At 35.4% G+C, this 23,673-nt stretch overlaps 6 protein-coding genes across 11 annotated transcripts; 3 read left to right on the forward strand and 3 right to left on the reverse strand.

Annotated features, from left to right (window-relative positions):
- Positions 1–590: 590 nt before the first annotated feature.
- TBL39 (TRICHOME BIREFRINGENCE-LIKE 39) lies at positions 591–3,955 on the forward strand. Its single transcript, XM_012223657.3, has 5 exons — positions 591–1,071; positions 1,147–1,318; positions 2,820–2,995; positions 3,137–3,295; positions 3,396–3,955. The coding sequence occupies exons 1-5, from the start codon at positions 749–751 to the stop codon at positions 3,679–3,681; spliced, it is 1,116 nt and encodes a 371-aa protein (XP_012079047.1). The 5' UTR covers positions 591–748; the 3' UTR covers positions 3,682–3,955.
- Positions 3,956–4,736: 781 nt separating this feature from the next.
- LOC105639571 (late embryogenesis abundant domain-containing protein / LEA domain-containing protein) lies at positions 4,737–6,664 on the forward strand. Of its 2 annotated transcripts, none has more exons than XM_020681525.3 (2): positions 4,737–5,905; positions 6,346–6,664. In XM_020681525.3, the coding sequence occupies exons 1-2, from the start codon at positions 4,814–4,816 to the stop codon at positions 6,484–6,486; spliced, it is 1,233 nt and encodes a 410-aa protein (XP_020537184.1). In that variant the 5' UTR covers positions 4,737–4,813; the 3' UTR covers positions 6,487–6,664. The 2 variants fall into 2 exon arrangements, with proteins under 2 accessions (XP_020537184.1, XP_012079046.1); XM_012223656.4 differs by having other exon boundaries at positions 4,739–5,905; positions 6,333–6,664.
- A 381-nt stretch (positions 6,665–7,045) lies between these two features.
- LOC105639945 (phospholipase A1-IIgamma) lies at positions 7,046–8,750 on the forward strand. 2 transcript variants are annotated; one of them, XM_020681638.3, is made up of 3 exons: positions 7,046–7,703; positions 7,944–8,370; positions 8,483–8,750. In XM_020681638.3, exons 1-3 carry the CDS (start codon positions 7,119–7,121, stop codon positions 8,503–8,505), a joined length of 1,035 nt encoding a protein of 344 aa, XP_020537297.1. In that variant the 5' UTR covers positions 7,046–7,118; the 3' UTR covers positions 8,506–8,750. The 2 variants fall into 2 exon arrangements, with proteins under 2 accessions (XP_020537297.1, XP_012079543.1); XM_012224153.4 differs by having other exon boundaries at positions 7,944–8,750.
- LOC105639570 (signaling peptide TAXIMIN 1) lies at positions 8,688–9,720 on the reverse strand. The gene is made up of 2 exons (XM_012223655.4): positions 9,311–9,720; positions 8,688–8,999 (listed from the first exon to the last, which is right to left on the reverse strand). The coding sequence occupies exons 1-2, from the start codon at positions 9,409–9,411 to the stop codon at positions 8,876–8,878; spliced, it is 225 nt and encodes a 74-aa protein (XP_012079045.1). The 5' UTR covers positions 9,412–9,720; the 3' UTR covers positions 8,688–8,875.
- Positions 9,721–10,182: 462 nt separating this feature from the next.
- LOC110008618 (diiron containing four-helix bundle family ferritin protein, putative (Protein of unknown function DUF455)) lies at positions 10,183–14,271 on the reverse strand. Of its 3 annotated transcripts, none has more exons than XM_012223653.4 (8): positions 13,641–14,271; positions 13,176–13,417; positions 12,996–13,092; positions 11,512–11,695; positions 11,308–11,389; positions 11,065–11,134; positions 10,833–10,953; positions 10,183–10,517 (listed from the first exon to the last, which is right to left on the reverse strand). In XM_012223653.4, the coding sequence occupies exons 1-7, from the start codon at positions 14,031–14,033 to the stop codon at positions 10,882–10,884; spliced, it is 1,140 nt and encodes a 379-aa protein (XP_012079043.1). In that variant the 5' UTR covers positions 14,034–14,271; the 3' UTR covers positions 10,183–10,517; positions 10,833–10,881. The 3 variants fall into 3 exon arrangements, with proteins under 3 accessions (XP_012079043.1, XP_020537298.1, XP_089575858.1); XM_020681639.2 differs by having other exon boundaries at positions 10,183–10,536; XM_089719732.1 differs by lacking the exons at positions 10,183–10,517; positions 10,833–10,953 and having other exon boundaries at positions 11,069–11,209.
- A 235-nt stretch (positions 14,272–14,506) lies between these two features.
- Positions 14,507–19,567, reverse strand: GTE4 (global transcription factor group E4). Of its 2 annotated transcripts, none has more exons than XR_002285074.3 (6): positions 17,101–19,561; positions 16,967–17,012; positions 16,773–16,889; positions 16,571–16,641; positions 15,974–16,056; positions 14,507–14,854 (listed from the first exon to the last, which is right to left on the reverse strand). XR_002285074.3 is itself a non-coding variant. In XM_012223652.4 (6 exons), exons 2-5 carry the CDS (start codon positions 19,105–19,107, stop codon positions 16,592–16,594), a joined length of 2,220 nt encoding a protein of 739 aa, XP_012079042.1. In that variant the 5' UTR covers positions 19,108–19,334; positions 19,438–19,567; the 3' UTR covers positions 14,507–14,854; positions 16,571–16,591. The 2 variants fall into 2 exon arrangements, 1 of the variants encoding a protein (XP_012079042.1); XM_012223652.4 differs by lacking the exon at positions 15,974–16,056 and having other exon boundaries at positions 17,101–19,334; positions 19,438–19,567.
- Between the last annotated feature and the right edge of the window lie 4,106 nt (positions 19,568–23,673).

The raw sequence follows: 23,673 nt of genomic DNA on the forward strand, positions 1-23,673 counted from the left end.
AAATAAAATTAAAAAACTTTAATTTGATTTCGTGTTCAAAATATGGAAGAAAGAGGTGTTTTCTCAATTCTACAATTCAGTCAATTTTGCAAAATCACTTTTTACAGGTAATTCAAAAGGTTTTTTTTTTTTTTTTTTTTTTTCAAATTGACTTTCCAAATTATCTTATTATTACTTGAAAACATCTAATTACTGGTAGCTAAAATTTGATTGTATTTTAGTACCATTAGAGTCTTCAAAGATATACATGATGCAAGATAAATATTTAAAAAAAAAAGAAAAAAAAAAGTGAAAAAGTTATTGAATCACCAAACATAAGGAAAAAGAACCTTTAATAGAGAGCAAGCCAATCAATATAATATGTCATTGTTGGTGGGGAAAATGTTTCCATTATTTTTGAATCAAGCTCATTATGATTCCTATTTTTCAAAGTAAGTGAATTGGAATTGGAATTGGAATCATCACCACATGCCATATATAAATCTTTTTTTTTTTTTTTTTAAATAAAGAATCCATCCAAAGATCTCTCATTTTCTCTTCATTTTCTTTAATTTTTTTTTTTGTCAGAAACAAATAAATATAGTACTCTTTGACACATTCCATGTGAAACCCCTCCAACCTCTCTCTTTCTCTCTTTACATTATTATATAAACACTTCTGAAAACAGCTTTCTCTTCACTTCTCGTCCTTTTCTTCAAAATAAAACTAAAGTTTCTGGTTGGAAACGAAACCCAAGATCAATATTGTTATGGGTTTCTTCTTCTTTATTCTTTCTTTGTTTTTGTTTACATTAACAAAAAAAGCTGAGAGCTTCCATAATAATATTAATTATAACATTACTGTTACCGACAGTGTTAATAATTTCTCTACCAGTTCAACCAGAGAATTACTAGCTGCAAGAAGTAAATGCAATTGGTTCCAAGGCAAATGGGTCTTTGATCCTAAATACCCTCTTTATAATCCTTCAACTTGTCCTTTCTTAGATGCAGAATTCAACTGTCAAAGAAATGGCCGCTCTGATAAATACTATCTCAAGTACAGATGGCAGCCTTTCTCTTGTAACTTGCCCAGGTACTGTGTTTCTGCAAATTATGATTGATTAGTAACTAAGTGCAGGTATTTAATTAGGTTTTTCTAGTGTTTCAGGTTTAATGGGCGGTATTTTCTGGAAAAATGGAGAGGGAAGAAGATAATGTTTGTGGGTGACTCACTGAGTTTGAATCAGTGGCAATCTTTGACATGTATGCTTCATGCTTCTGTGCCTAATTCAAAAGCTACACTGATAAGAACAGATGGGTTAGCTTCTGTCACATTTGAGGTTAGATTTTTCAAATTGAATTGTCTGTCTTTCTTTCTTTCATTTTTTCTTTTTATTATTATTGGATTATAAATTTAAACATATACAGTTATATACCAAACTATACACTTATGGATAATCATTGCCTGGCTGTGACGCATGCACGTCTTGTCCATTTCTTTTTTGATTTGAGAAGGTAAAGATTTCATTGCTTGAACTTAATTTCTTGCAACAGTTCTTTCTTGATTTTTTTTCTCCAATTAAATGAAACCTTACAGTTTTTGAAAAATTATTTTCATCCCTTTTTTTCTTCCTCGAACAAAAAGTGGGTTGAACAGTTTTCTCTAAAAATATACAGAAGACCGCCTGCATCAACTCTCTTCAGAACTCGAGTTTTTTCAGTACCGACTTCTTCTTTATCCATGTTTTTTTTTTCTGCTTTTTGAGTTGAACTTAAAGTTTGATGTTTGAAGGTTGAATTTTTGTAGTGATGTTTTTGGAGAAATGGAATTATTTAAATTATTTGTTTTTTTTCCTTATAGCATTAAAAGAGGAGCGTGATTGGTGGTGGGCTTTTCTTATGTTTGCCGGAGACATGTCTAGGGTTTTTTTTTTTTTTTTTTTTTTTTTTTTTTTCCTGGTAAATTTCGGTTTTTCAAAATTTTAACTATTACCATATCTTGTACTGTTTTAATATTGTTTCTGCTCGTAAAGGAAATAAATTAATTTGGTAAAAATCTTTCTCACTGTATTTGTTTTTACCATTTCAGTGTATTATAATCTACTCCTTTTTAACAGTAAAATAATATTTTTAAATGACGTTTTCATGCATTAATTTTTGTTTTCTGTGTTAAGAGAACTTGTTATCTTTTTTCTACTTTTTTTTCCACATGCAATTTTAATTTTCTTTTTCTTGTTTTAGCAAATTGCAATTATGATGCGTTTGTTGAAAAAGAAAATCCTTTTAAGAGTAAAGCACACTGAGCAATGATCACTCCAAAATTAGCTCCTATAATTTTCATAATACATGTCTCAATTAGCAATAGTATATCTACATAACAATTGCCTTTGTCAATGCACACACGGTTGCCGTTTTGTAGGAAATACACCTCACTTTACACGTAAGAAATAGCCACAAACCAACTATCAAATCACATAAAACGACACTTACTGAAAATATTTTTTTACCTTTTTTCTTCGTAAGTTTTTAACTATTTGGTATCCAAAATTTATTGGTCTGTTTAATTTAATCATGAATATGATAAAACGCTTTCTCCTAAGTATTTAAAGCGACTTTATATTAAGTAAAAGAATACGATAATATGTATGGAAAGAGATAACCATAATAATCTCCCATATCAAAAGATATAATTAAATTTTGAAATAGATTGGCACTTTCCAAGAACCTCTTGTGGCATTAATCAGAGTTCTTTGCTTATACGGCAATTTGCAATTTATTTTTGAAAATGAAACCTTACAGTTTTCGTAAAAATTGTAATAATGGTTTGATTTTTGCGTGCAGGAGTATGGAGTTAAGATACTTCTATATCGAACACCATATCTAGTAGATCTTGTCAGTAGCAAGGCAGGAACTATTTTGAAGCTCGACTCAATATACGGTGGCAATACATGGCTAGGAATGGACGTTCTGATCTTTAACACATGGCATTGGTGGACCCACACAGGAAGAACTCAACCGTAAGTAATTTTCATATTATTTTTCAAAGAAATTATTTTTTTAAATGCTAGGAGTTGGAGTCTGCTATTATGAATTCTTTATTTTCATTCTGCTCAGTTGCATGATTGAGTGATAATTGTACGTAATTTGTATGATTGCAGATGGGATTATATCCAAGATGGGAATAGAATGTACAAAGATATGAACCGTCTAATTGCATTTTATAAAGGACTCACTACATGGTCTAGATGGGTCAACCGAAATGTTGATCCTTACAAAACCAAAGTCTTCTTCCAAGGCATCTCTCCCACTCACTATGAGTAAGCTAATTCCTTTCTTTCTATTCTTTCAATGAAGTGACAGTTGAAATGCAATTCAAAAGAACAAAACTAACTGATATAAACTTACTGATATAATTAGGGGAAAAGATTGGAATGAACCTACAAAATCATGTGTTGGAGAAACCCAACCATTCTTTGGAACAAGATATCCAGCAGGAATACCACAGGCTTGGGTTGTGGTCAAGAAAGTACTGAGCAGGATCAAGAAACCAGTTTATTTGCTAGATGTAACGACTCTCTCACAGTACAGAAAGGATGCTCACCCATCAGACTTTAGTGATAACCACAAGACAGATTGTAGCCATTGGTGTTTACCTGGATTGCCTGATGCTTGGAATGAGCTTTTATATGCAGCTCTCTTTTAGTTGGCTCTTTCTAGGGTTAATATTAATTAGTAACTTCTAAGGCAGTTGATTTTTTACTAGAAGATGATCATTATTTCAATGATTTTAGGATTTTGAAGATTTTCTTTGTTCCTTTCCATTGTTCTTGTGCAAGTGGGAAATAAGAAATTTAGAATGGGGAATGTGATGCTTCAATTGTAAATTTTATATTGTTTCTTTTGGCAATGAAGTTGCCATTAATTAATTGCATGAAATTTTTATCTTCTGTTTGAATATAAATGCTCATTGAGTTCAATTTGAATGTTTTTTTTTTAAGATTCTTGACTTTGTGGAGATGGTATGCTAAATTCAAGAGTGTTTTATTGGGTAACCTGTGAATTTAGATTAGTCTGCTAATCAAACCGAATTATTTTTGGTTTTTAGTTTGGTTGCTCAATTTTGGATTCAATTTCCAACCTTCTATATTTTCGGTATTTGTATCGTTTATTACAAAATACTTATTTTTTGAGTAAAATCAAATTGAACTGAATAATTTGGTTTGGTTTTAAGAAAATTCTATTTTCAGTTTCGCTTTTAGATTCGGTTCGTAACCGAGCCGCCCGTTTGCACACTCCTGAGTCTAAACCAGCTTAAAGTGTAGAATTTTGATGTTCAGCCTTCAACCACTAAGCGAAAATGCTTTGGGCCATTGCTAAAAGCCCAGGCCATCATGAAGAGTAGAGTGTAGATGAGAGGATATGAGATGGGCAAAGGAATTCAGATCCATGGGCCTAAAATTATTCTTTTACTTGGATCCATTAATAGTCTTTGTAAGGCCCAGCACAGTCCAATTGCCGATCCATAAGAAAGAGTGCAATGTGGTTTTGACACGTGGCTGTTGTTTTTACGTCCACCTGTGAGTCAACTCACAAATCTTTGATCATCTCCAGCAAGGAAATGAATGGATGAGGTCGAATGCTGACTCACCCATCTTGTAACTACAAACTAACACGTGGCATTGTAGAATCTGACACATGTCTGCTCCAGTTCATGCACACACGTTCGTTTTCTTCCTTGAACCGCCATCAATCTCCTGCTTTTAACTCCATGTCCGGCGGATGCCAAAATCCAATTAGCAAGAAACCAAGTAAATCACAACCCTGAAATTGCAGAAATGGCGTCTGAGAAAGAACGCAGAGAAAATACAACTAGAGAGCGAGAGGTTCGTTTAGAAAAAGATAGAGTTCCAAAAATGACTAGTCATTTCGAGTTTTTAACAGATCGGCCAGAGAGAGCAAAAGAAAGTTCCGATGAGGCAGGGGCCCAATTCGAGTCTCTTGCTGATAAAGTTGCGAATGAAAAAGAAAGACAAGAAGGAGAGAAACCGAGAGGAGCTTATTCTGTTGGGAAATCTGAAGTTAGCGGTGGTGAAGAAGAGAAAGGTTTCAAAGAGGGTGGAGAAAACAAACAGCAACTTTCTCTTGAAGAAATATCGAAGCTTAGAGAAACTGCGCAGAAGAATTCAATGGAGGCTATTAAGGGTGCACAAGAGAGATATGAGAAAGCAAAAGAGGAGATGAGCCAAGGTTTAGGTGTTGCAGCTGAGTATGCTAAAGAGAAAGGTGCACAAGCAAAAGATACTGTTGTTGATAAGAGCTCCCAAGCTACAGATACTGTTAAAGAGAAAGGAGCAGAAGCAAAAGATAAAATAGCAGCGCAAGGCTCTCAAGCTAAAGAGAAAACTGCTCAAGCAAAAGATACTGTTCTTGGAAGTGCTCAAAAAGCATCACAACAAATAGCAGAGAAAGGGTCTCAGGCAAAAGACACTGTCATTGAAGGCACTCAAAAGACGAGCCAGTATATTGCAGAAAAGAGCTCTCAGGCAAAAGACACTGTTGTTGGAGGTGCTAAAAAAACATCAGAATATGCATTAGAAAAAGCAGCTGCAGCTAAAGACAAGACTGTGGAAACTGGTGAAGGGGCTGCTCATTATGCTGGAGAAGTAGCAATTGATGTGAAGGACAAGGCTACTGCGGCTGGTTGGACCGCTGCGCATTACACCACTGAGAAAACAGTGGAGGGGACTAAAGCAGCAGCAAGGGCCGTTCAAGGAGCAACAGAGAAAGCAGCAGAGCTTGCTGCAAAGCCTTTCATTGCTGCTAAGGATGCTGTTGCGTCTACTGGTGAGACTATGAAGGAGTATACTGCTAGGAAGAAACAGGAGGCAGAGAGAGAGGTGGAAGCCAGGAAAGCAGAACAAGAACAGGTATGCAATTGAAATGTTATTTCTTACCTGTTAATTTCAATTGCTAGGATTATTAAAATTTAGAGAAATGGAACTAGCTGGTAAAGATAGTCATGGATTTTTATAAATTAACTAAAATGCAGGTTCGTTAATGAACCGCGAATGCTGATGCTATAAAGAATAGTGGAGATCTTGATAGCTTCATTTACGAATGGCTATTGCTAGCATCCAATATGACTTTAATCTGCATTTTTCAACTTTATTTTTATGAAAAAAAGGAAGTAAACGAGTAACTTTTGTTCTTGTCTAGTATTCTATTTGCATAGCTTGAACATTTGCTAAGATGATTTTGTTCTGTTAGATGTTTATATTCCCATTGGTGATAAATATTTAGATGGAAATTAGAATTATGTTTTGCCTAATTGAAGATAACGAGAGAGTTTTACAGGTTCATTCAACAGGAGGAGGAGAAGAATGGGAAACTGCGGGGAGATTCACCGGAAAAGCCACTCAAGGCTCAGAAGAAAAGCCAGAAGAGCATCATCAATGGCAGCAGCAAAAGGGAGGCAGCAGCCTGCTCGGCGCCATTGGCGAAACTATAGCAGAGATTGCTCAAACAACTAAAGAGCTTATAATTGGACAAGACAAACCTAGTGCGGGATATGAAGAACATGAGAGAAAAGAATAAGTAGATGAATAAAGACTTTGGAGTTCTGTTTCTGGTCACATGAGTATTTAAAAACTGATATAAAAATATGCTGATGTTATGGCTTTCTTGAATCTGTTTTTGTGTACAAATCTCTCTCTTTTTTTTTTTTTTTTTTTTTTTTTTTTTTTTTTCTCTCTGTGTTGCCTTATACATGTGGCTTTGGATTTCTTGAACAAGTTTCAAGATTTAACTAATGCATTCTACTATTATACATAAATCTTGGCTGGAGCCCTACTAAGTTATCAGTCCATAATTATCAGCTGAGCCATATAATTCCCAATTAATCTAAAATTCAATTAGGCTGTTCCATATGGCAAGTGCCTAGTTCAATCGAAGAAATGCTTATATAGCTCCCAACTAGCAGCCAGATATTAAGGGAGGTCTAAAAGTGATGATAGCAAGCGAGTCTGAAATTTGCCGAAATATGCTTTCTACTTAAATATAAGTAGTAGCAAATGACAAACATTGCAAGAACAGAAAAATCAACCTATAAAAGCTGAAGACAGGTTTATCTAAGCAAAAAAAATGGTGGGAACAATAGCAAAAAGATGGAGATTGCTAAGTGGAGAAGGTAATTGGAGGGAACTCCTAAACCCTCTAGACATGGATCTCCGGCGATACTTAATTCATTACGGCGAAATGGCTCAAGCTACCTACGACAATTTCATATCAGACGTACGGTCAGATTATGCTGGAGACTACAGATATCCAATGAAGAAAATGTTCTCCGGAGTTGATCTAAATATTGCAAACCCATTCAAGTACCGAGCTGTTAAATATGTGTATGCAACTTCAAAAGTTGAACTTCCACAGAGCTTTATGGTAAAATCATTAGCAAAACAACCATGGAGTAGTCAGTGCAATTGGATTGGATATGTAGCTGTAGCTACTGATGAAGGTAAAGCAATGTTGGGAAGAAGAGACATAGTAATTGCTTGGAGAGGAACAATCCAACCTATTGAATGGGTCAAAGATTTTCAGGCTCCTTTAATTTCAGCTTCTAATATACTAAAATGGGACAAAGACCCTCGTGTTCATCAAGGATTCCTCTCTCTATATAACACAGCTGATTTTGTTTCTGCTTATAGTAAAACCAGCGCAAGAGAGCAGGTGAGAATATTTGTGGATTCTAGTAATATTTACTTTCGTTTTATTGAAACTACAACTAGGATCATAATTAAGCAGAATCGAGCTCAACCGGAAAACCCAAGGTTTGAAACTCCGGGAGAACCCAGTTGAGATTTAAGTTTTAAACGAACTCGATTCAAATTAATGCAACAAATATTCGAGCTTTACTCACTTACAGTTCCACTCATAGCCTTCAGCTTATAAATGCGTGTTAGTTATCAGGTTATCGAGGAAGTGAAGAGACTGATGCAAGAGTTCAAGCATGAGGAAACCAGCTTGACAGTCACAGGACACAGCTTAGGAGCAGCGCTTGCAACTCTAAATGCGATTGACATTGCTGCAAATGGATTCAACATAGGAGACGAATCCAAGGAACGGTCTCCTGTCACAGCTTTTGTCTTTGCAAGCCCGCGAGTTGGGGATCGAAACTTCAAGGAGTTATCCGAATCTGTAGAAAATCTGCATATTCTGAAAATTAAAAACTTGAATGATCTTGTACCTCTAACTCCACCAAAAGAATCAGGATACGCAGACGTTGGAAAGGAACTATTGTTGAATACCCTGATATCGCCATTTGTGAATAGACCGGGAGGACCTTTAAGTTGGCATAACTTGGAGGCATATTTGCATGGAGTTGCAGGAACACAAGGTGATAAACCAGTATTTCATCTAGAAGTTAAAAGGGATATTGCATTATTAAATAAGGAAATTAGTAATTTGCAGCCAGATTATTTGATTCCTCCTGCTTGGCGTTGTCCTAGGAACACAGGGATGGTTAAAATGAAGGATGGTTCTTGGGAACTCCGAGATCAAGAAAATGAGGAAGATGATTGAACTAAATGGATATATCCAGAACTGGCAAGTAATTGCAGAATACTCAGACTGCTTCATTTATCTAATTTTTCCTTTTTTTTTTTGAAAAACAGTGTTTCATATATGAGTTCTAATTAAGCAATACAGTACAAATGGAATTAGAAAACATATTGAAAACGAAGTGCCGAAAAATTTATACATCAAGTATTGTAATCATGAACCATACCACAAATTTTCCACTCTCTCTATAATCATAAAGAACAGATAAGAAAGAAAAAAAAATCTCAATCTAGATATAGAAAATTAATCACTATCTAATTATCTATGCTTAAAATCATAAATCAACAAGGTATTTGAGAAGTGAACCATTCCATAACATGAATAGGTGCTTTGATCAACTCCAGAGCCAGCTCCACTATCACGGTCACACACAAACAACAGGGGCATATACATGTCAACAATAACCTGTACCGTTTGTCAGTTTCCAATATTAGATCCAAATTGATTAGTTAAAAACAACCCAGATCACAGTGTATCAAAAGCAATAAAAGACTAGTAGAAAATTAAGAAATCTTAAATACCCAGAAACTAAAACGCATCAGGAACTTATGTTTGGTAGTAAAGAAGACAAAAAGAATGAAACTTTTTAATACCCAGAAACTGAACTTATATTTGAAAGTGAACATGTCAAAAAAATGAAGAAATCTCGATTACCCGGAATTTAAAACAGCAAAAAAATTGAAAAACCAAAAGAAGAAAGAAAGAGATGAACGAACCCGACGATCCACACGGCAACCCCAACAATGGAGATAAGCAGAGACAGAAAGGCAAAAGGAAGGCCTAAAAGAAATCCCAAAGGCCTACAACCGTCGCACATAATTTCGCTTCGCTTGTGTTTCTTCTTCTACCTTTGAATGAAAAGTTCCTTTTTTTAAACGAAACTCTCCTCTCTTTTTATCTATCTCTCGTTATCTGCTCTGTCATTGAGTTGTTGTAGTAGTGATCATGTGTTTATTATTAATTATATCAAATTAAAATTCGATTGAATTATTGGAGAGGACACCACACGCAAGTTATTTATGAGGACAGCGAATTGTTTGCTTGAAAATCAAACTTGGAAGGAAGGGAAGTCTATCCTCAAGCAAGAGTTTCCAAGAAAGGCAAGCGCCTTGCCCTTCATTATCCACCTCTGCCTTGTATTTTTTATTTTCAATCATAACAATTAATTCTCCTAAATTTTAATAAAATTAAAAATAATTTAATCAAATTACTCCAAGAGTAATTTTATGAAACTAAGAATATTTTTTATCGATTTCAATAATAATTTGTAAAAATAGTTATTGTATTTAATATAAATAAAAGTGTTAAAAAAATAAAAAGTTCTAGTTGTGGAGCTTCTCCATAAAAGAAGTTTTAATATGTTATAAGGCTAAAACATGTGAACCTTAACAAAGGGCACCTTTGGCATAGCACAAAAGTTTCATAACACAAAGACCATCCTTTCACATCATATGACTTTAAGGAGGTCCAATAATTTATTTATCTTGTAGACCATTATCATCATCTCTCTATCCCTCCCTTTGAAGATTATAATTACATACTTAAAAACAATAGCCAAGCCTTTTTATACTGGGCACACCAACAATCATTGTCACAGAATAACTTTTTCAATTAAATGGACCTGCGCAGTTTACTTCTAATGGATCAATAAAATTTTGGTTGAGCAATTAAAGCTTTAAGAGATCCACAACATTATCTACTGATTTAATTGCATTTGCCATTCCAAAAATCAAGTAAAACTATGTTAGTTCTACCAAAAACCAATTGACTTCCAGAAAGGGCAGGCATAACTAGGCTGCCAGGAATTGATCTCCAATAAGACGAGTAGTCTGATATGGATATGATACTCTCTTGCTTTTCGCCTCTCCTGCCTGACTCGAGATTAAAGCGGTGCTGCAATTCCAAATTCCAAGAATGACATTCCTGGAGTTATGTTAATATCCTGTAAGTTGAGGCATAGATGAATCAAGCTTCCCAAGTCTTATGTTGAAGTCAGTAATTTCAAATTAAATAGTCAAAAGAAGAAAAAGTTTAATCAAGTAGTGAAATAGTTTCTTTTGATCAGTAGTTCCTGATCCGTAAATTTGATGTAACTTCAAAAACTGTTCAAGTCGAAAGTTTGAAAAAGTCACAATTGCAAATTTAAGGATGTCAGGCCAGGTTTCAATTTTTCATGCATGGATAAGTTGGTTAAATAGGAAAACATATTGGAAAATTAGAATCAAACTGTCCACTTACCAGTACAACATTCTTGAGCTTGAGCTCCTATGCTTCTATGATAGAAGAATCAACCTGGGCGCTTGTTCAAACTTGCATTATCACACTCCATGGAGATGATAGAGGCAAGTCTCCCATAAACCTGTAACATTAGCCAGCAGTTGTGTTATGTTTGTCTCCTTTACTCCTAAGAAGATCCGTGTCCCCTTGTCTTTGTGTGTATGAGAGAAGGGTAGAGATCATAATCACATACCGCAGTAAGCTGTTCATTTGCACCGTGTCTATCATTGTTGTCTTGTTTATTTGTAACTGATGCATCATACCTTCACAGCAGAGAATAAAAGAAGCTCAATAAAAATAGCTATCTTTACATGCAGCTTCAAAAGAAGATTGATATTCTGTTTCATTGTCAAGGAAACAAGTTAATGATCATACATTAGGTAACAAGTAGTGACATTTTCAATTCAAACTGAGGAATCACCAAATAAATTATTACCAATCCCGGGGAATCCCAGCTTCATCTCTAGCTGAATAATTGAAGGGCCCTTTTATCTCCACATTGTACTCCCTTAACAAGTCTGCATTCTTATTCCCAAAAGTTTTAACAGTTTGTGAATAATATTTTTCTTCCCCTGCATGGAACTGAAAACACATGCCATGCAATTGAAGATATGAAATCAAATGAGTAGGCTGCTAATACCTTTAAAAGTGGAACAAGGGGCACGGCCTAATTTCTGACAGACAGAGACAAACCAATAGACACCAACAGCAACATGTGCAACTTCCTCATCTGCAATTCTAACCACAATCTTAGATGTCTTGGAGTCTCCAAAACCAATCAATTTTTGTACCAGTCTAGGTCCAGCATCAAGTCCTCTCGCCTCCTATATCAATAACAATAGCAAGAATGCTGAAAATTTCTTTACCAAGTATTCATGTCTAATTTTGTATAAATGAGAGAGAAAAATAAGAGAAGAGGGAAAGAAAGAGCGGGAAAGAACAAGCATCATCAATATTTGGAAGTTGAAGATGTCTGATTTCAGTCCCAAAAGAAAGTCGCTAAAATAGCTAAAACAGGCCTGGCCTCAGAGTCCACCCCGAATATAAATGTATTAGATTTAGCATAATCACAACTAAGTGACAGAGTTCTATAGTGTAAATTATTCAGTAACAACTTTAACACCAACTCCATTCCACAATCTGCTCCAATAAAAAGAAAAAGGAAATTGAGCTTAATATTCTGCATGTGATCATCATTCATCCCATGAGGCCACAACTGTCTCAAGCTCATATTATTCTTTTTATCTAGAAATGATGATAGACTAGATAACCTAGCATGATCGTTCAGTACACTGTCAAAAGATAATCATCGCATTGTTTTGGGTCTCACATCTCCTGAAAGTGCACAGCATCTTAGGAGAATGGGTGTCCTTGGAACACAAAAATACCAAACAATCCCATTGCTATACTATTTTGCTTTCCTCTTTACATGCATTACAATTCCTTAGAAACAAAAATAACAAAAATCCTCTGAACTGCTATGAAAGGATATATGCCACCATAATACCAGTAATCACAGCCAAAATGTAGTACAACTGTCTGTTAAATGGAATTGAAGTTCAATCAATTCACAAGCAGAAAAGGGAGATCTAGAATGACAATGAAGCATGTGGTTACTTGCACAAATTAAAGGAGGTTGGATATTATCCCTGCCTGATTCCTTAAATTTGGGAGATCTGAACAAACCATACAACACAGAATCAGGTGCCAAATTACTGATGAAGAGCTCGTAAGAGTTTTATTTTGGTCCTTGAACAGAATATGTACAGAGTACTACTAAAGCTTACTACTTGTCCAGCTCATCTATACCATACATGCCAGGTTTTGTTTTGAGGAATCTGTTCAGTTTTGGATAAGAAAGGTATAAGATATATGAGATGATAATTATTGCCTTTTTCACTATCATATTAATCAGAAAACTGCACCATTTTACAAATATAAACATACAATATTTTTGAATGGTTCATAATGCTCATTTTTGCTCGTTTACAGCGAGAATTATACAGTTATTTGGAAAGCAAATCTTAAAGATGGAATATTAGCTTCACATCATAGTCACTGCATATGCATATTGTACCAAGCAGCTAGATCTTTAAGGTTGAGATGCATATATTAATCTATTACCTGGACAAGTGGGATTGCAGCCAACCTTGCCGCAACATTGTTAGATGATTTTTCACACTCCCTCCACAACAAATTATGAGCAGGCATATCTCCATACCTAATTAGAATGGAAATGTTATCTCGTCTAACCAACGGCCAAGAATCAATTAATTTAATACACAAAGCAATACTTGTCCTCACTTGAAACCAAGCTCAGCAAGTCTCTGGGAACACCAAGCAAAATGGCGACTCTCATCATCGGCAACATGTGCAAAGTCAGCAAAGAATCCTTCTTCTAGAGTCTCACTAAAAGGTGAAAATCGAACAACTGTATCCCATGCCAAATCAATTGCATTAAGCTCCACATGAGCAAGATTGTGGAGCGTATAAGCATTGAGAGGTAAGCCAGAATCTTTGGGGGCTGGAATTTCCTTTGGTGAAACCTAAATCTCACAAATATAAATAAGAAACAAACACATAAATATCAATGAAGGTAAGTGATACAAAATTCTTACATCATTAAATCATTATATCTCGCAATAGATCACTTTAACTTTCCTTCACAATTGATTGCCAAAATTTAAACTTTGATGATTTAAAAAGATAAAAAGGGAACAAGTTCCACAAACAACGAACACAAAGGTAAGGAGCAATAAGAAAACGAACCAATTCGGGTTTAAGAGGACGAGCAGGTTTAGAAGGAGGGGCAAAATCCCCAATAGGAAGCTTCTCGTTGCGCCACCTGGAGAAAGCAAGATGAGAAAGTTTGGATTTTGTGAGGGGGTCACTAGTGGAGAGAACAATAGCTCCAAGCTCTGCAAGAGAGGAAGCAGACCCAATTCCATATTCATTGGCGACAATTGAAGAGGGCGACGACAGCGGTCGAGACTCTGGACCATTAGGTCCCCAGAAGCGGTTCTCATTGAGCGGACTATCCCGCCATGCTTGGAGACCGGACCATGGTGAAACCTCCAAAGAAGAAGAAGAAGAAGAAGAAGAGAAGTATTTACTCTTGAGAAAAAAACGTGGGAGAGAGGAGCAACTAATTAGACTTTTCATGGATGCAAATTGAGTTTGCTGCGGTTTTACAAATTAACCATTTTGATTTTGAATGGATATGTATTGTTATATTGCTGCAATTTACACATAATACTGCTTTTCATATGTACAAAAACCAAAAATCAATGTGGCTATAGTTGGTCTCTCTGAACCTTCACTCCATTAAAATCGAATTTGATGCTAATCTAACGAGTTAAAAGAAAAGAGAGCTTATGTAATTCGCAATGTTATTTTCACTTACTAAATCTATTAATGGATTAAAAATTTGCGAATCAAGATCTTACATAGAAGAAATATTAAATTACGGGAACTCAAAGGGTGGTTGAAATTGAGCATAGTGAAGACTGGCTGGGACATTTGAGTCGGATTGGAAAAGAGATATTTCTGATGAAGCAATATGCTGTGTTACTAAATCACTTGAGAAGGTGGAATTACAGATTATCTTTTTGTATAACAACAAAGAATCCTGAATCTGCAAGGAGAAAATCAACAACGAAGTTATGGAAAAGAGTAGCGGCTAGTTAGTCATGTACACGTGCTACAGAAAAAAAAAAAAAAAACCAAACCCATTTGCTCTGTATCTAATCATCACCACATTCTACCCAAATATTATACAAATTTTTCTGCACTGGACAAATATTATGCCACTTTTAGTTCTAGGTTCGAGGAACCATTTAAGCGGAGATACGCTCCACTCTGCTCTGCGTGTGCCTGTGCCTGCTTTTTGAACTTCACTGTACACCAATTGCCGATTCCTCTCGCAAAATCATGACCTGTTATTCATGACATCACCTTGCAATCTACTCTAATTTTTCTGGGATCTGAAGCAAAAAAAAAGGATTGCACCATTAGGTAAACAAACTTAGAATCGACAAAAGACTAATTGCATTTGAAAACTCTGCAAGAGGAATTTGCTTGATAAAGACCCATAGAACACAATAGGAAAACAGAATTGATCAGATATCCACCCTCAATGAGCATAGAGAGATCCAGAGAAAAGATCCAGATAAAAACATTTTTATTGAATATTTAAGTAGAAAATATTTATAGGGTTAGGAATTCTAATTTACCGAATGAAAGCTGTGAAAAACATCATCCTTTCCCTCTAGTTTCCAAAGCATGCCTAATTGAATTATCAACACACATATTCCAAACTGCAATTACCAATTTAAACACATTCTAACAATATCCTACACCTTCCACATCTACCTAGTCCATATTTCTGTTGTAGAAAAAGCAGGGGACCAGCACATGCAATTACATCCAATAAACCTATATGTTAGCTATACTATGGCCCTAACCTAGCAAACCCAATAGCCACCAATAACTGCATCAGTCAAGAGACTGTAACGAACTTTGGTTTTTAAAAATGTCCAGAAAAAATAAAAAAGATGCATCTTGCACGTTCATAATCCTACAATCCATTCAATATTAATAACCCTCAGTCAGAACCCTTTGCAACATGAATTTTGAAATGTGAAGCAACTTAGTCTCCTGTACTCCTTTTTCTCAATTAGGCAACAGTTTTTAGATGCACACTCAGCATACTAAGAGAAAGTTTAAGCACAGTATTGTTTTTTATAGATCCTGTAGAAAAGTCAATTGCTAATTTTAAAACAAACCTAACAGTTAGACTAAAATAAATGCCACTCAACTTGCCAAATCAATTCGGAAATAGGAATCTCACATGCCTTCTACCTAAACACACCAACATATGTTCTCTTCTCTTGGACAGTCCTATAGAGTTTATTACCATTCATCCATCCCTCAAAAGATAAGTTATCTTATTGGATGACAAATAAACCCCTAAATGTGCCTAACATGTGCAGAGTCAAAAAAGATTACAGGTTAATTTAGACAGAATGTAGACAACAAATTGTCTTCGCATGCAAACCATAATAACCTTGCCCAGAAAAATTTTGGAATGGTGTAAGTCTAACCTCAAAAGAAATACTAGGTGCACACAATGCCCCAGTGATCAGGCACATAAAATCCACAAACGTTTTGCAATTCTGACTACGATCTCCTCCCACACAAAATCACAGAGATATTTTATCAGTTATCATGATACAATTTAAAGAGAGGGAGAGGGTATAAAAATATAGCCATCATACTTCAATTGTTGATTCACAAGTGACAAGTCATCAATATAACTTCAAAAATTTACTAAATTTTTCATCAAAGCAAATATCCCCATATTTTCCTCCCTCTATGACTTTGGTTAGAGATGCATGATAAATCAATTTTATGGGGCACAAACAGAAAACCACTTCCCATTATTATTACATTATTATTTACCTAACTACACCCCCTATTTACACAATCATGATCTGCATGCAGGACAAGTGCCCTATATGAATCGCCACTTGAATTGATTTAACGTATGCAACAAATTTTATTTTCACAATTTTACTCGATCGTTGAGCATTTCTGGTAAATTCACTAAACATACAGAGAAGATTGCCAAATTCATGTCAAAAAATGCACGAAAAGATTTAAAGAAATCGAGAAAAGGAAATGAACAGAAATGAACCTACCATAACTACTCAACTCCTCGGTTAATGCCCTACATCAGATCCAGACGCTGAGGAGCTGTCACTATCAGATTCTGTGATAAATCATACAAAAAAATAAGAAAATAAACAGCAGTACATTAAATTACCAACAGAGGAAACACATGTGAACATATGTTGAAGAAATACAGGAAAAAAGTATAAACTAAGAAATATATTGCCATACCACTTGAAGAGGAACCAGAATCACTACTAGAACTGCTTGAACTACTTGACCTAGTGCCATTATCTCCCTGATTCTCCACTTGAACAGGTGATGAGGTGGAAACATTCCTTTCATCAGCTACCAAAGGCAAAAATATTTTAAGATAGCCAATTCGATCAAATAAATGACATAAATGCTCATCTGAAGATCTATACCTGTTTTATTTTCTCGTGGTTCCTCTGCCACAACTGGTGTTGGTGTCTGCAAAGACAGAAAACAAAATCCATTCAGCAATCAATCCTTTCTCCTGAGAAAGCTTAAACATCAAAATAAACAATTAAACCCTTACATTCTCCTGTACATTCTGCTCAGCTTCTGCTCTTGCTTGAATAGCGAGTTCAGCTTTTCTCTTGTTCTTGCTTAAACTCTTCTTGTAGTTGGTAACAAACCTATCCAGTTCCCAAAGAGTCTCAGCATCAACACTATCAATATCCACTTCAATTTCATCATCATGTTGGAAAAGTGATGAATTTCTCTTCTTTATTATCTGGACGATATTGTCCAGCTTTTCTGAAGGTAAGCTCTGGAGGTTCGTGCTAAGTTTCTGCTTCTCCTCATAAGTCATGTCCCTCTTGTGTGGATCCTTCGCCTTGGGCTTTTTTGGAGCAGGGGTTCTTCCTGAAGGAGTTGTACTAATAGGTTTTGGCCTAAGATCCCCCGTCGGATAAGTCATTGATTCTGATCTATCCAGAATCCTCCTCATATCAAGAGGAGGGGGTGGCAATGGATGAGCCTTCCTTGATGTGGGTGTAGGAATACCCAGCTCATAACTGACAGCAAACCTCATCTCCCTATCATAGTCTGACTTTATAACAGCCCACCTTTCCTCAAACATCTTCAATAGCATCTCTGCCATTATATGAACATCTTGCCCCTTTGGATTATACTTCAAAGCATTATGAAATGTTAGTCTGACATCCTCTGCAAACTCCTCGGGCGACTTGTACCAATTCTTGTGCAGCCTCATCTTCACAGTGCCCAGGTCCATAGGATGCTTAATTATGGTAAAGTAATCATGCAAGCCAAGCTGCTTCACATCAACAGGACTATTAAACACCCAACCATGCTTATGCTTCATCAATTTCTCAAGCAAAGCACTACAATTCTTGAAAACCTTGGACCCTGTCCCAAATCCCAAATCCCCTCCCCCTTGCTTCTTCCCATTCAATTTCGATTTCTTGTTGCTCTCTGCTGGTGGAAACTTGTCTTTAGCAAGCAAAAATTCCGAATTTCTATAGAACTGATTTGCCTTTGGTGTCCTCTTCTCTTTCTCCACAATCTCACCGCCACCCAGACTATTCTCCAGCACTGATATACTAAGCTGATTCAAAGGCCTAGACTGCCTAGGAGTAGGTGTTAGAACAGGAGTAGTAATCTCACGAGGAACACCCACTGATCCCACCTCTGAATAAACCCTCCTAAATCCATTATCAACTCCATCATTCAGAGAAACCCGTCCAGTATTAATACTACCAACACCATGCTGTCCTTCTTTGTCCTCAATCTTTTTCACCAAACTCCTCACCATGTCAAGTTCACTCTCCAGTTTTTTTCTGAGCTCTCTCATTTCCTGCTTAGACTTCGATGACAAATTTATCTTTACTTTATCCTCCAATCCTTGTTTCACCACTCCATTCCCAGTGGTCAGGTCCCGGCCACTTGGGGCCACGACAGAAACACCTTCCTGCCTATTGAGGCTAGAAGAATCATCAGAGTTGGCATCCAGACGGGAAATGGGTTGCTGCTGAACCAAATTTGTATCTTCTAAAGCTGGGTTTTTTAATTCTGGAACTTGAATTGAGTTGTTCTCATCATTTCTCTCGTTGATATTGTCATCGTTGCCATTCTTGCTGCTATTGTCTTTATTGCCATTCTTGCCGCTGTTGTCGTTATCGCCACTCTTGCCGCTGTTGTCGTTATCGCCACTCTTGCCGCTGTTTTCGTTACCGCCACTCTTGCCGCTGTTGTCGTTACCGCCACTCTTGCCGCAGTTGTCGTTACCGCCGCTGTTGTCGTTACCGCCATTCTTGCTGCTGCTGTCGTTGTTGGCTGCAGGCGCAAGTGATGGTGGAGGTGCAGGTGAAGGTGTAGCTACAGTAGCTGTTGTGGTGGTGTTGGTAGCGGCTTGGCTTGTGTCTTTGTTATTGGTGGTGGTGATGGGGGTGGCGAGGTTGTTGATGTTGTTCCTGTTACCTTTAAAAGCTTTTCTTGTATAGACTTTGTTCCCTGTATACCTCTGTTTCTCTCTAGCTCCATCATTTCCACCTCCTTCTCCAACTATAGACCCCGAAGCCATACATGTAACTCCAAAACCCTAATTCTCTTTCTCTTCGCACCAGCGAATCACAAGACTGGCCCAGAACTAGGGTTTTTCACCTCCGTAAAACCACCCGCAAAACCCTAATTTTGCCCCAGAATCACAATTCAATCAGGGCAATACAAAAACCTATAGCAAAGCTTGAACCTTTCTGGCTTTCACGATCTACTCTAGTTTAAATCTATACAAGTACGACGAGAGACTACCTACGCATATACATATATGTATAAACACAGCCACAAAGAAGAAAGAAGAGAAGAGATTTGGGATTGGAAGAAACAGTAGGATTAGGGTTTCGTTTTTGTTTACCTTTCTTTCTCGATTTGATCAGATCTCCTTTTTCGCTCTCCCCTCTCTCTCTAGAAGCACTTTCTCTCTCTAAAAAATTATTTCTCTCTCTAAATTTCTCTCTCTACCTCACTATACCCTTATCTTACAGGTGTACGGTTCGCATGCATTCGTGTTTAAAAGAGTTGTGGTCGCGAAGTATCATGACAAATATCGGTAGAGTTAGACTCAGATGTGGCAAGGACGCGTGCAATACAACAACCAATAAGAGAGGGGAGACTGATGAGCGTGACGTAAACGCGGGTTTGAGCATAAGAGAGGATTTAGTGGCGCGGAGTTTTGATTGTGGGATTTTGAAGAGTTTGCCCAAGCGGGGAAACTGCGCGTGGAATCTATTCACAGAGAGGTGTAGCAGAGCGGTGAGCACTTGGTAACCGGCGATGTTTTACACGCGCCGGTGCGTTGGTTGCTAATGGAGGGCTCAGTTTGAGCGGTTCAAATTGGGATGATGTGGCAAATCCAGGCCCAAACTGATGATCTAGCCCGTAAAAGTCAAACCCAATAATAATAATAAATACTTGCTTTTTTTTTTTTTTTGAGAAGGATAATAATAAGAACTTAATAAAGCAAATTAACTATTTTCAAAAAAAAAATAATAATGCAAATTAACTATTTAGTCCTTGAAAGTTGACCGAAATTCTTAATTTATCCCTATCATTCATAAAATCATCGATTAATTCTTAAAATTTATCTCGTAAAATTGTTTACCCCTTTCATTTAAAAATATCAACTTCATTGTTAATTTTCAATCAAAAATAAAAAGACTTTCATTTTAATGATAAGACACCACATAAAAATTTACAGTCATTCACATTCACATTTTCATTGCCTATTGATCTTAATTCTCGTTTATTCTTTTGTTTCTTGGTATTTAAATTTACTCTCAATCTCTTAAAGCTGTAGAAAAATAAGTACAATACTTTTAAGCTCAGCTTAATAAAGATATTTGGGCTGGAGCTCAATTCAAGCATAAAGGATCAAATATATTTTTTGAATATATGTTCATTTTTTGAACAGAATATGTTCACTGTGGGCGGAAGGACATGATAATGAGATAAAATATAAATTAGGGACACATAATTATTTTTCAAATATAAAAGAATTTAAGTGTTAATTTCAACATAATTCAAGTGCACAATTGTAATTTACCAAAAGAATAGCTTACAAGTTAAGTGGGCTCTCATTCAAGGTCAGCTTTAAGCCGTATTGACAGTGAAAAAGCCCATTGACTACGAGTCCATCAGCCCACAACTCATAAGCAACAAGTGCAAAAAAAAAAAAAAAAAAGGTTGTTTTTTAGAAAAGCAAAATAGAGATTCTTTTTTCAATATCATGTCCATCCTTGTTATGTAAAATTTATTTCTTTTACTTGGTTAAGTGAATATAATTCATGACAAAAGTATATATTTTCTCTTCAATTTGAGAGGGACAGGGTGAAAAGATTATTAAAATAATATCTTTTAACATTATATATTATTTTCTTTTTTAAAAATTAATGGCTAAACTCATAATTTAGTAAAAACTAAATATTTAGAAAACAAAATGAAAATTTGTTATCAACATGAAAAATTTATTATTTATTATGTAATATTCAGAATGCAGAATTTATTGCTTCCAATTTAAATATTTCCTATATTAAAGAAATTAAAAATCTATAATTTCAATGTCATTGCCAAAGGCGAGGCTGCCAATGCCAGTAGAAAAAGCAAGGCGAAGAACAAAAGGATTATTCCAAGCAATAGAGAAAATCTGTTCCTGCATGTATCCCTCCTTCCATTTACTTTAATCCAGAAGATTAAAAAATAAATGAAGCTTCCTTTCTTTTTTCTTTCTCTAGGTAGTTTTGGCAGAAAGAAAGAGAAATATGTAGAGTGACAGAGATATGAGTAGTACTGCTAGCTATTTCTTGAATCCGGATATATTTCCCCGGAAAACACAAGAAAGTGAAGGAAAATAAGAGAAAATGTGAAAAACTAGTTTTTGGGGTTGGAGCAAAGAGAAGCTGAGTCTGAGATAAATCATAAACACTGGGAGTATCTGTCTGAAGTCAAGACTTGTTAGTCTACAAATTTTTCTTTTTTGTTTTTTTTTTTTTTTAATCTCACTCTCATGTTTAAGCTTAAAGAAAATTATGCATTCCAAGCAAGACTTTTGCTTGTTATCTCTTTTGTCTTTAAATCTTTTACTCTTGTGTTGGGTCTTGGCATTTTTTAACTTCCAGTTTTGTGTTTCATTTTCGTTCCTTTTTTTATGATCAAGTTCTGATATTATGCTCAGCATACCATGAAACAAATTCATTATACTGATTTGTATAATTCTATTCGTTCACGGCCTCTGTATATTCTTGGCCCTTGGGAGTACGAGCCTCGAAAATTCAAGAAAAGAACACTGATGGTGAGAAGACAATCAAGAAAAATATCAAAACCTTTGAAGTGATCATTTTACTATTGTTGGCCATTGAATTGTCTCTCGTCAAGAATAGTAACCATCAGAAGTAGAAGAAGAATATATAGCTAGCTAGGGTTTTATTATATTTATAAAACCAAAACTCATAAAATGTTTGAGAGAGAGAGAGAGAGAGAGAGAGAGAGAGACCAAATGTTAGTGGGATAGATACATGTAGACACCCAAATGAATTTTAAGTCCTAAAAGCATATAGTTTTTATCTCCATACAAAAATATATATTGTTTTAACCCATTAATATTTTGCTTTTTGCTCTTTCTTAGTACTCTCAAATGGGTGAGAGAGAGGATGGTGACTCGATTTTTGTTTGTTATAACCAACGCATGGACGACAATCCAATTGTAAATTCAGAAGAATTTTGCGAATTCGAGGTAAAGACAAGAAGTGCTACAAAGGATTTTTGTTTTCTTTCTAAATGTTTGCTAATTCTTGCTTTTGATCATTTGGGAAATTAATATCTATATGTAAATATTGCCCACATGAGATTAAAGTTGGATGAGACTCAATCCACATGGTTGCATTTATTATATGAAATAAAAAAGGATATCTTAAAAGTCATAGTCTCTTTTTTTTATTTTAATCATTTGATATTTGAAATTTACTGGCTTCATTAATCCGAATTTACGCCAAACGGACTAATAAAAAGGAACATAAAGCTCAAACTCGAGACCTTTAATAAAGAGTGAACGGAACTCTACCATCCCATCTCATTTCTCGGGAGTAAAGTCATAGCCTCTTTTATTGTTTGGATTCAATATTGACAATTAATAATATCAAAAAAGGATTGGTTTATCCAATATTCGACCTATCATTAATTCTTGACGGAGGTCTAATAATATTTATCAAGGAAAAGTCATTATGGACCACAATTTTTGTCATCCTTGTAATCTTTTTTGTTGTCCACTCCAAATTTTTACTCTTTTGGATAACAAGGAAAAGTTGCAAACTTTTGTGTGTTTTGTGTAAAATGAAAAATTCCAATGACCAAATAGGAAGTCCATAAAACAGAAAGAAAACCTAATGGAAATCCTATTCTGAATCTACCATGGCCGGTTTGATTTCTTTTGGCAGTTGGCCAACTATATTTCTCTGAGATTGACAGTTGCAAATGGATATAATAGTGTTCCTTTATTTGACCATTAAAAAAAGTAACCAATAATAATTCCTTAAAAAAGCAACCAACTATACTTCTTTTATTAATACTATAAAGTTTCATCTTGCTTTAAAAAAAATTATTCATTATTGGACCTATGTGTTAATTACTTATTTGATCTTTCTAAAGGAGGATTAGTAAACAAAACATCAATTTAGATTGTGTTCGGCAACAGCTTTTTAAGTAACTTTTAGCGCTAAACACTGTTAAAACAACTAATAACTATCAAAACAATTAATTTTATTGAACAGACCATTAGTGTATGAAAGTATTCCATACAGATTGGTTTTGGAATAACTACGTTATTATACTAAAACTACTTTTTATTAACGAAATAATAGAATGAATGGTTAGGCAGCACTCTTTTTTTTCAAGTGAAGATAATATTAGTCAGATATATGGAAAATAATGGCTATTCCATATGTAGAACATAAAAACGAGCCGTCCATTCAAAATCAAGTGCTATATATCCCTTGTCAAGTTTGATACGTCTCCTTAATCAAGGTTTAAGGTTTTATTTTTTTTTTTTTAAAGGGTTTAAGGTTTTAATTAAGAATTAATTAAATTAATAAATTAATAA

The sequence above is a fragment of the Jatropha curcas genome, chromosome 3, assembly GCF_041381405.1.
Source record: "Jatropha curcas cultivar XTBG-Jc1 chromosome 3, XTBG_Jcur_1.0, whole genome shotgun sequence".
Classification (NCBI taxonomy): domain Eukaryota; kingdom Viridiplantae; phylum Streptophyta; class Magnoliopsida; order Malpighiales; family Euphorbiaceae; genus Jatropha; species Jatropha curcas.

Excerpts from the sequence above, each read along its gene's own strand:
- LOC105639570 (XM_012223655.4), bottom strand. The coding sequence starts at position 9,411 with ATGTGCGACGGTTGTAGGCCTTTGGGATTTCTTTTAGGCCTTCCTTTT. Across the intron at positions 9,000-9,310 it reads GTTGCCGTGTGGATCGTCGG|GTTATTGTTGACATGTATAT; the intron begins GTTCGTTCATCT and ends CAAACGGTACAG.
- TBL39 (XM_012223657.3), top strand. The coding sequence starts at position 749 with ATGGGTTTCTTCTTCTTTATTCTTTCTTTGTTTTTGTTTACATTAACA. Across the intron at positions 2,996-3,136 it reads CACACAGGAAGAACTCAACC|ATGGGATTATATCCAAGATG; the intron begins GTAAGTAATTTT and ends GTATGATTGCAG. Across the intron at positions 3,296-3,395 it reads ATCTCTCCCACTCACTATGA|GGGAAAAGATTGGAATGAAC; the intron begins GTAAGCTAATTC and ends TGATATAATTAG.
- GTE4 (XM_012223652.4), bottom strand. The coding sequence starts at position 19,107 with ATGGCTTCGGGGTCTATAGTTGGAGAAGGAGGTGGAAATGATGGAGCT. Across the intron at positions 17,013-17,100 it reads AGCAGAATGTACAGGAGAAT|ACACCAACACCAGTTGTGGC; the intron begins GTAAGGGTTTAA and ends CTGTCTTTGCAG. Across the intron at positions 16,642-16,772 it reads TTCTGGTTCCTCTTCAAGTG|AATCTGATAGTGACAGCTCC; the intron begins GTATGGCAATAT and ends GATTTATCACAG.
- LOC110008618 (XM_012223653.4), bottom strand. The coding sequence starts at position 14,033 with ATGAAAAGTCTAATTAGTTGCTCCTCTCTCCCACGTTTTTTTCTCAAG. Across the intron at positions 13,093-13,175 it reads CTTGCTGAGCTTGGTTTCAA|GTATGGAGATATGCCTGCTC; the intron begins GTGAGGACAAGT and ends CATTCTAATTAG. Across the intron at positions 10,954-11,064 it reads CAAATGAACAGCTTACTGCG|GTTTATGGGAGACTTGCCTC; the intron begins GTATGTGATTAT and ends CTAATGTTACAG.
- LOC105639571 (XM_012223656.4), top strand. The coding sequence starts at position 4,814 with ATGGCGTCTGAGAAAGAACGCAGAGAAAATACAACTAGAGAGCGAGAG. Across the intron at positions 5,906-6,332 it reads GGAAAGCAGAACAAGAACAG|GTTCATTCAACAGGAGGAGG; the intron begins GTATGCAATTGA and ends AGAGTTTTACAG.
- LOC105639945 (XM_012224153.4), top strand. The coding sequence starts at position 7,119 with ATGGTGGGAACAATAGCAAAAAGATGGAGATTGCTAAGTGGAGAAGGT. Across the intron at positions 7,704-7,943 it reads AAACCAGCGCAAGAGAGCAG|GTTATCGAGGAAGTGAAGAG; the intron begins GTGAGAATATTT and ends GTTAGTTATCAG.